The 10,278-nt window shown below is 50.9% G+C and overlaps 1 protein-coding gene across 1 annotated transcript in view; it reads right to left on the bottom strand.

Moving 5' to 3' along the window:
• Nucleotides 1-3,343: 3,343 nt before the first annotated feature.
• The window catches only part of Faah (fatty acid amide hydrolase), a 21,437-nt gene continuing 14,502 nt past the window's right edge, over nt 3,344-10,278 (bottom strand). Inside the window, exons 10-15 of the mRNA XM_008828513.2 lie at nt 9,289-9,388; nt 8,990-9,030; nt 8,093-8,132; nt 7,516-7,624; nt 6,864-7,009; nt 3,344-6,642 (exon numbers count right to left, since the gene is read on the bottom strand). Coding sequence (XP_008826735.1) covers nt 6,508-6,642; nt 6,864-7,009; nt 7,516-7,624; nt 8,093-8,132; nt 8,990-9,030; nt 9,289-9,388 — 571 coding nt within the window. The 3' untranslated portion in view covers nt 3,344-6,507. The remainder of the gene's footprint in view (nt 6,643-6,863; nt 7,010-7,515; nt 7,625-8,092; nt 8,133-8,989; nt 9,031-9,288; nt 9,389-10,278) is intronic.

Here is a 10,278-nt window from a genome sequence, read left to right as displayed (position 1 = left end):
CATACACACACACACACACACACACACACACACCTACTTACTCCAGAAAGAGAACCCATGATGGACCAAAGTATGATTGTACCAAAGCCCAACTTGGTGAACCAATGAGCTATGTTTCAGTTTTTAAAAATTTTTAATTTTATGTGTATGAGTGTTTTTGCCTGCATATAGTGTGCAATACCAGCAGAGATCAGAAGAGGGTGTCAGATCCCCTGGAACTAGGGTTATGGATAGTTATTAGCCACCATGTGAGTGCTAGGAGCTGAATCCAGGTCCTCTGGAAGAACAGCCAGTGCTCTTAACTTCTGGACTATCTCTCCAGCCTCGCCCCCCTCCCCCATGAGTTTTTATTGGGGTTACTAACAGGAATAGAGGTAAAGCGCTACCGACAAGAGCAAGGATGACTTAAAAGCAGTTGCATCACCGAAAAGCCCACCTGACACGGGTGAGGACTCATGCAAGCTGCGTCCCTGGAGCTCTCTACACAACTTGCAGGCAGCTCTACGGGTCTGAGGATTCTCAGCAGCTTGGCTGGTCAGTCTTCGCTGCCAGCAGTTGTTAACTGCTTCTACAGCTCTGGAGAGGGCCCTTCCCGAACCCTGCAAGTTCCTTTCAGCTTTCCCAGACACCTGAAATTTGTTTACCTCCCATGTCTCATGAGGGCTGACTCCTCCTCCCTCTCCCAGCAGAATGCTTCAACACACACACAACCAGACACAAGCAGCACAGCATCAAACACTTGTCTAACACAGCACAATGAAAGTCCAGCAAGACACATGTGCAGCGTTCACAGTAAAGGCACCTAGGCCACCAATGCCCACAGATGGGGCCTCCACAGCTCAGGAATCCTCTCCATCATGTGGATTCACCACAGCAAGCCCATTAGCCCAGACTTCCTCCTCATCAGCCAGAGAGGGACTGCTGCTCTCTGGGGGTGGATTGATTTATCCAACTAATTAGCCCCAATTAATATTAATACACATTCTCAGCAACTGCTGCAGCTCAGACAGAGAAGCTGCCCATTGGGGCCATCAATCACCAAGCAGGGGACAGCAGAGGACACTCAGGATCTTCAGAGCAAAGGACCCCAGACTTCTGGCACTAGCCCCAACCCCCACCCCTGGGGCTCCCATGGAGTCTGCTGGGGAACTCCATGGTGCTGTGACCCCTCCCTACCTCCAGTAACTGGGGATCCTAGAGTCCAGAGAGGAGCTGTCACTTGCTTCAGGCCACACTTCAGGCCACACAGCAAATCCCAGGCTGTCTGTCTCCACATTCCTTTTTCCCCTAACATTCTTTCCATTACCCTAGGACAGTTTACTGATGCACACTCAGGGCTCAACTACTTCATCTGCTGATCCAGCCTGCCAGCTGCAATGACTGCCTCAACATTTTGAACTCTATTGGGTGCTCAGCAAACATTTTCAGAGCTGAGCAGAATGGGGTCAAAAGGCAAATGTGTTGACCAGGCTCTTGTCTCAGTGAAGTTGTGAGTTTGAGATTAGATAGGCCTGGTTTTCTTTTATCAGTTTCTTTCTCTTCAGCAACTACCCCAAGTGAGCATGCTGTGGAGCCTGGTACCCAGTGCTGGGAAGACAGAGGAAACACACTATTCTGACCTTCAGCAGTTCCAGACATGAACGGAGGGAAGAAGTAGTTGACTGGTGACACTGAGCCAGGAAGAGCTGAGGATGGAGGAGTGCCCATTAGGGCTCCCCATCTTCTGAAGGGGCCCCATCCTAGAGTGGGGCCTTCTACTGGGATGGAAGCCCAAAGCTCCCTGGGGGATTAATGTCTGCTTTCCAGCTGCAGTAGATGCTGGGCCAGGGCCTCCATCTGCTGCAGTGCCACCTCCCTACACTTCTGTGTCCTGGGGAATCTTGCTCCTGGCTGAGGCATGCTGCCAGAACAGAAAGGCCCTAGCAGGGCCAACAGGAGCATCTCCAGGGAATAAGACATCCTCACCTGTGTGGACAAATCTACTACTTCCTCAAGAGTAGGGCACCCACCCAGGGGCAGAGTTCGGTCCCCTCCCAGCCAATCCCTAGCCTTACTTGGGCTTTCTGGGGATACAACTCAACCCTCAGGCCACACTGTGGAAGCGGCTTTGGCAGAGATGAGCCTGAAGAGGACCCCAAGCCTATAGCCAGGCAGGTGATGAGACTGTGGCCTCTTCTCGCCAAATCCATCCCAGACACCCCTCCAGTATCATCATCTAAGCCTCAAGTTCCAGGTGGGGTTGCTGCTGTTTTCCTGTTGCTGCTTTCAGAACAATTGCCAGCTCTAGATCCTGCATAAGCAGAAACATGGAGGCTGGCTGAACAGTCATTTGCCTATTCTGAGGAGGCATCTGGGGACCAGCTAAGGAGGAGAGTCAACTGGGAATTGGACAGGTACCTTAGGCCCATCCCACAACTGTCAAGGGGAAATGACTCAAGAAGTGAGGATTGAGACACAGCTAGGATCCTGGGGACCCAGCTACTACTTTGCTGTGTCTCCCAGAGGGAAGATGAGGTCTGTGGATGAATGGGAAAGGAAGAAAGGAGGGGCAGGGAAGCTATAAGAGCTGGAAAGCAGGCTAGGGGACTTGAATTGGGAACCCTTCCATTCCTGGATGTCTTCATACGGTCTCTGTCTCAGAGATAGGCATAGTCACTCATGCTGGCCTCTATGAGCAAGGGAATGGTGACTGCCCTCAAGACCAGAAAGTCAGGAGAGGCAGTAGATATGGATGAGAAGGAGTTGGGTTTGTGACTGGTATTGAGCCCAGATGGTCATACCCCAGGGCATCACCTTGAGCATCTACCCTCCAACACTGCCATCTCCAAGGCACCTACAGAACTTGCCCTCCTCTATCCTTCTGCCTCTTTTCCTCCTAGCCCTGCTCCACTCTAAATGCTGTCGGACGTCCTCAGCCCACCCCAAGGGCACCTAGGCCTTGTCACCTCACCTTTCTTTGGACTATACACATACCCCCATTACCACATTAACCTATTAGGTGTCTTCACACTTACCATCAGTGAAGACATTATGTACTTATTTGCATGTTCCCTTCCTAGAAAAACGAGTTTCCTAAAAACAAGGACCTTGTTAGCCTTTTGAAAAGTGCCTGGAATGCAGTAATCACTCAATGATAATTCTTCAGTGAGGCAATGATGGCAGGTGGAGTCCTCTGTCCCCACCTTTACCCGTCCCCATTCCTTGTTATATCAGCAGCATTTGACTCTACCATTCTTGAAACACTCATTTCCTGTGACAATGCCATTTTCAGCTTTGATGCCTCTTCATCTACTCCCTGACACATCTGCTTGCTTACACACATGTGGCAGGCCAGGTCAGGTCAGACGTTTGTCATCATATCCAGGACTTCTGCTTTATTGCACTTTAGACACACTGTGTAATTACATGTTTTTGGGTAGAATGAAAGCTCCATTCAGGCAGGGGCTGTCTCTGTTTGCTAACCGTGAGCATACTATGAGAGGAATTCAATGTGTTTATGGGAGGGATAGAGGAAGGAGAGGAGGGACTAGGGAGATGGAGGAAGTAGATGTATGCAGATCTCTGGGCCAGGAGAAAGTCTGGGATTGAACACAGGCAAGGAGATATTTGTCACTAATTAAATCAAAGAAGTAGATTAGATAAGGGTAGAGGGTCAGGGGCAAACTGGGAAATTCTCTATCAAGGATGAGAGAGGGAACTAATCAGGAGGCACCAAAATGGATTCACTAATAACAAGTCTCTGGTTCTTTCAACAAGCCTTCACTGGGTATCCATGGGTGCTAGCACATAAGGGTAAACAGTGTATAGCTGTAACCACAAGTGACCTCATCCACCCACAATGCACAAGATCATCACTCCAATCTACGTACAGGAGACTTGGGAGGCCCAGCTAAGATAAATCACCTAAAGAAATGCAGACTAAAGACAGATCTGGCTGGGAAGCTCATGACTTGATTACAATTGTCTCTAAAGGGTGCTCTCCCAGGTACCCAGAGCGACACACCCCAGGGTCCCTTCCTTAGGCCAGTGTTCAGACTTGTGGATGCACAAACAGAAGCTGAGATAAAGAGCAGAGAGGGTGCATCATAGATGGCCCTAAAAGATGACCCCTGACTGGGACGCATGACTATGTCCTAAACTCCAATATCCTAGCCAGAAGGAGAGGAAAGGGAGAGAGGACAGAGATATGACAACAGCTCCTGTAGACAGACATCAGCAGAGAGGCAAGGACATGGATGCTGCTTCTGTCTTCAAAGCGGTTGTGTCGCTTACACAGAGGCTGGTACCCAGAGCAGTTTAACACCTGCATTTGTGATTGCACAAATGAGCAAGTACACGGAGTTTGGAGTCTTCCCTGTACTCCTTATTGATCAGCCTTAAACAAATAAGTAGCTCTCTCTGAACTTCAGTTTCCCCATGTATAAATGCTCAGTTTTCAAATAAATTAATGGGCTCTCACCTCCATGGCCCAATAGATGTTGATTCTATTAGCAAGGCAAAACTGCTTTCAGGCATGTACAGAAACAAAAGGCAGCCCTTTCACACAGCCTGGCAAAGTTAAAGAAAAGGTGAGGGACAATCACCTTATCCTAGACGAGTAGGTGCTCTTTAGGTGGCAAGCAGAGGAAGAACATTCCAGGAACAGCAAGAACAGAGAGCAAAGGGCACTATGTAGGAGGTGCACACAGTGCTTAGAACCGGCCACTTGGCCTTCAGGAAGTGGATACACTTGAAGGAGCTAAGACCACAGTGGCCAGTGGCAGGCAGATCAGAGATCTGAAGGCTTGAGCCAAGGTGCCTATACTTGGTACTAGTGGTACTAAAAATTTTAAGTGTGATCAGACTTGCATTTAGAAACATCCCCTAACTGCCACGTAAAGGAATTTAGGAGATGACCAGTCTGGAGGCAGGGGATGCCAGGCAAAGAGCAGTGGCAATGGACACAGGGAGAAGGGGACAGGCCATGAGACCAGGCAGCAACCTATAAGTCTTGAATCTACCAGCTGGCAATTAGGAAGGGAGAAGCTGACTTCTGCTCTCTGTCCTCTGGCCATGTGCTGAGTGTACCTCAGTGTCATAGGCCATCAGAAAGGACTGGTGAAGGTACTGACAAAGGCTTACCCAGGCTTAATTCTAATCCCCCATTTCTGGCTCTGGGACCCTGGGCAAGGTACATGATCATTCTTTAAAATGAGGGGAAAAGTGGGTATGATGGGGTTGATAGGACTGAATTAAGAAAGACAGCTCACTTCCATCTCAATTGTCAACTCCCAGATGGTCTCTCTCTATATCCCAGGTCCACCCAAGCCACAGGCTCCTCTCTCAAGATTAGGGATCATAAATCATGTCTTCCTTCTCCAGACTCTGTGCCTCAATCTACTCTCCTTGCTGAACCTTAATGACCCCTCAAGCAGCCCTGCCACCCTTGAGAAAGAACTCAAGTTCCTGACCTGGCCACCCAGGTCCACCTTAATTTGGTCTCATCTGCAATTCTGCTTCCCTGTGCCCATTAAAGATGCCTGCCATTGCCAAACTCACCCTGGTCTTTGGGCACACTGCCTCTTCTCCTTGAGATGTTCTCATTCCTTAGCTCAGCCTCTGGGAACTTTCTAGACACAATAAAGTCTTCCTGGAAGAATCCAGGCCTTGGCCAGCAGTGGTAGCACTCGGCCAGATTGCCTTGTGTCATGCTCACCTCCCCAGGCAGGCAGGCTCCTCTTTCCAAGAGCCCCAGCTCAGGGCCTGCTGGGCCCACTCAACTCCCTACAGTCCAACCAGGTGTTTCCCCTAGTACACTGAGTGGTTCATAAGACAGAATAATGAAGTCCCCACCACTGAGGACAGCCCATGTCTCCAGGAAAACAGATCCACCACTGATGCCCTCCACAAAAGGCAAACTGGGAGGAAATAGCCCTCCAGGGGCTAGAAGAAAGACAGAAGGCCTCCTGGAGAAACAGGGATACAAGCTGGGCCTCCAAGGACTGGGAGGTGAAGAAGTAGAAAGGGCATGTTAGCAGACAGAGGGGTGAAAGAAGGAAGAACAAGGGCTGTGTCCAGCTAAGCTGGCTGAGTCTAAACAAGAAGGGAGGGGCAGGCGTAAGGTGCTGAGGAGAGGAACCTGAATTCATTCTGTGTAGAGGGGACATCAGGGAGGTTTGGGGGCAGGAGAGTGATATGGTTGCAGCCAGCTCTGTAGGATCAGGCCAGCCCTGCTCTCAGCAGGCTCCAGTCCCTAGCACCCTGTGATGCCCAGAGAATACACAAACAAGTTGTTTCTTGACTGTTCGTGGGTCCTGACCCATGTCATACCTGCTGGCTGCCACAGGAGATAGGGGCTTCAGGATGGAGAGGGGACCAAATGGGGATCAAGGTCCAGATTTTGTAGGGGGCAGTCCTGTGCTTCTGCAGAGGGCTAGGGGAACATAGGTGGATGCCTCTGTCCTGTACTAGGCATTTCCTCACAAGTGGCAATGTTTTGAATAGGTAGGACTGCAGGGCACGTGGGCCTCAGGTCCTCCAGAGCTGCTTTTCTGGGGTCATTAGCTGCTCCACCTCCCTCATGAACCGCAGACACAGCTCTTCCTGCCAGGGCAAAGCCACACACTGCACGGCCACAGGCAGGCCCACACTCTTCTTCATGCCCTGCAGGAAACACAGACATCAGGATGAGAGAAGTGAAGTGAAACCCCAACCTGAGTCCAGGAAACAGGCACTCTGCTGGGGAGGAGAAGCAGCAAGCTGTGCCAACAGCAGGTATGGGGCTTACTTTAAGGAAGGCTGGCGAGGCCCACAAGTGCTAAGGCTGTGTCTTCCATAGCAGCTGGATCTAGGGATCAGGGAGCTAGGGGGTGGGCAGGTCTTACCTTCTTCAGGATCTTGTCCCAGATATCCCCAAAGTAGCCTCTGTAGTGTTCCATCTGGGCATCGTCCTCAGCGGTCACTGTGGTGACAGGCACCACCCCCGCAGGGAAGTCTAGGCAGTTGTAGAGTACAGTGTAGCTGATAGCTCCTGGAACACAACACACTGGCTATCATAGGCCCAGCCAGATGCAGTGCTGACTATCCTCTCTGGGCCTACGTCACCCTCACTCCCACCCATGAAAAGGCACTCTGCTTCCACAACCAGAGAAAGACCCTCTCGCAGGGCTGAGGTTTGTACCAAAGCTTAGGAACCAGCAATATCCACTGATGCCTTTACCCACATAGCTCCCCCAACCTGGAATGTTGTTCCTATTTCTTGGCTTATCTAAATCCTTCCTAGATTCAAATACCACCTCCCCAAACTACAGAGTGGGCAAGGAGATCCTCGACTTGAATAGTGCTCATGACAAGGAACTCATTCCTTCCCAGCATTCCACATATCTTCCATCTCTCTAGTCAACAAGATGGTGAGGCTCAGAGATGGGGTGTTCCTTGAGAACTCCTCCTCTTCTATTCTACAGCTCCACAGGGCACAAGGCTGATGTCAGAAGAGGAGGAAAAGTGGGAGAATTGGGGGTAGGCAATAGGCCTCACCTGTGGCCCTGCCTGATGCATTCAAGTCCAGAGCAGGGCCCAGCATGGGGGTCAGCAGCACATCCAGATTCATCGCTTTCCACTGAGCAATCACAGACTTTTGGTACACCTGAGGGGATATGCCCACACCAGGAGAGGCACTCAGACTCAAGGCACCCCAGGATGCCCCATGTAGGAGCAGAGGCTGGGGTGGCCCTGATCTTAGCACTTGCCAGGGAATCTGAGCTGAGCCACCAGGGAATGAGAAATGCTGTCTCTCAGGGGCATTGTTCTACCTTCTGCCTGAACCACAGACAAATATTTCCTGCCAAGGTGGAGCCACACACTAGCGTGGCAACAGGCAGTCCCGAAGCAGAGGTAGCTAGGACAGGAGCCCTATGCTGACCCAGAGCCTAAGGATAGACACTGGGAAAATGATCATCAGAGCAAGGCCCAAGCTACAATCCACAGAGGAATGGCAGACCACACCAAGGTTCCAGTGGGAGGAGTGGTCAGAGAAGACTGCTGGCAGGTGGCCTGAGCAGCATTACCCTCCTCCACCCCTACCCCCAGGCCTACTGTAGGGGCTCAGCCTTACCTCAATCTCATGCTGAAGTTTCCAGAGCTTTGCAGATGACCTGGGCAAACAGAGGGAGGTCACAGCCACAGCCACCCGTATTAACAACATCTATTCTCACCACTTCTAGATCTCACTCAACCCCAGGGGAGCCCTGAGAGAGCAGAGGCCTCTGTCATCCAGATGAAAAAAGTCAAGGTCCAGAAGGACTTAGACTTGGTTGTTTGGTGACTCCACAGCAAAGCCAACACTAGGCCTAATTCCTCATGACTCTTGGGACATAGGAGAATCCAGAGTTGTCAGAGTGAGTCCACAGATTTGGGACACAGGAGAAGCCAGGGTTATCAGAGTGAGTCCACAGATTTGGGACACAGGAGAAGCCAGGGTTATCAGAGTGAGTCCACAGATTTGGGACACAGGAGAAGCCAGGGTTATCAGAGTGAGTCCACAGATTTGGGACACAGGAGAAGCCAGGGTTATCAGAGTGAGTCCACAGATGTCAGGCTAGAAATGGGGTGGCTCATGTCCTACTTTTCCAGTCCCAGCCACTAAGGGGCAGGTAGGACCTGGCCCAGCTCAGTGCAGTTCAGATTTCTGAGAGCTTTTCATGTTTCCCTGGTACCCACAATCCTCATATATTCCCAGCCCAAACCAACTTTCTGGTCCTTTCCCCTATGCCCTGGTGGGCCAACCTTCTTCCCTCTACCTATCCTGTCCTGTTCTACACTCAGGCCTTGTTCTCCAGCCAGGTCTGCACCCTCCTAAGACAGTTTCAAAGTCCCACCTGAAGACTACAAGTCGACCTCCCTGCCTGGACCACTTTTACTTCAGAAGCTACTCCCCCGATGGATTTTCCTGTCAAAAACCATCTGGACTCGTATCAGTTGGGGAAAGACAGGGTACAGGAAGAGTTCTCACCGAGGCCTCATGCTGTTGAGAAAGACTGCCAGCCGTGGAAGCTGCACCAGAACAGACATAGGGTCAGCAATGGGCCCCCGAGGCCTCCTCTTCCATGCCTCCCCTGGACCCAGGTCACACCTGTGGCAAGCAGGTTGGCCAAAGACTGGGGAATGGGGAGAACAGTCCAGTGGGAGTAGAGAGGCCAAACCTGTCTGAACCCAGAGGCCAGGGAAGGGAGAAAGAGGCAGAGACCATGAGATAGCACAGATTGGGGCCCAGAGGCTGTGTCTAGCCCCTCATACTACTAATGCCCTCACCAGGGGCTTCAGCAGGAAGCTCAGCAGTCCTTTAAGCCACCCAGGCAGCTTGAGAATTAAGATCAGGTCCCCCAGGCAGGGATCCACAAAGTCACCTTTACTGGAAGACAAAAGGCCGAGTTGAGATGCCCCTCTTCCCCTTCCCTCCTTCATCCCTGTGGGCTTCAACCCCGTTTATTTGGTGGCCCTGTCCACCTCCTTCCTCACCCAACTCCAGTAGCACTGTATCGAGCCCCTTCCTCGGCCTCCTTCCAACACGCACTTTGTTTCTGCTGCTCCTTTGGAATGCCTGGACTCTGCCCCACCCCTAGTAGAGTCCCCAAGGTAGCACTCAGGGTCTCCTGAGGACTGAGAGCAACAACTTCCTAGGTATGTTCCCATTAGCACTGATCCAGCCTACAGGAGGAAATGGGACTACTCAAGCAGCTTAACTTCATCTGGCTCAAGAGCTCAGAGAAATGTCTTGAGAATGTTTCAGGGCCAGAGTGAAAGGCAGCCCCTCCCACTGTGACCTAGACCATACTTGGCTGCTGGGAAATAGCAGGGGAAGGGGAAGGTGGCAGAGTAATATACGACAGGCTGGGCAGTCGACTGAGCAAAGCTGCAAGGGACCAAGCTGCCCCTAGTGAAACTGAGAAAACAAGTTTATGGCCTGAAAGGCACAAACACAGCCAGCCCAGGCTTGTCCTCAGAAGGTACCTTCATGGGCCTGTCTTCTGCCCACTCTAAAAGTAACTGGAGAGTAGATCTCCTTTAAGGGAGTGACTCTAGATAGGCTGACTAGACTCCAGTGGATGAATTTGTACCGAGGGACATCTGGGTACAAATGCTTGACCGGATAGGACTTAACATATTTGACAGACTGCATGAAATCCAGTGGGGGAGGTAAGGAGGGACACAGATAGGGGAGGAGGTCTAACTTTGGTTAAGATCTATTAAATGAAATGCACAAAAACTCAAAAAAAAAATTATATATATATATATTTATTT

The sequence above is a fragment of the Nannospalax galili genome, unplaced genomic scaffold (assembly GCF_000622305.1).
Source record: "Nannospalax galili isolate Female #2095 unplaced genomic scaffold, S.galili_v1.0 scaffold1233, whole genome shotgun sequence".
Classification (NCBI taxonomy): domain Eukaryota; kingdom Metazoa; phylum Chordata; class Mammalia; order Rodentia; family Spalacidae; genus Nannospalax; species Nannospalax galili.
Note: the sequence above shows the minus strand (reverse complement) of the source record. Positions and strands in the feature narration are given on the sequence as shown.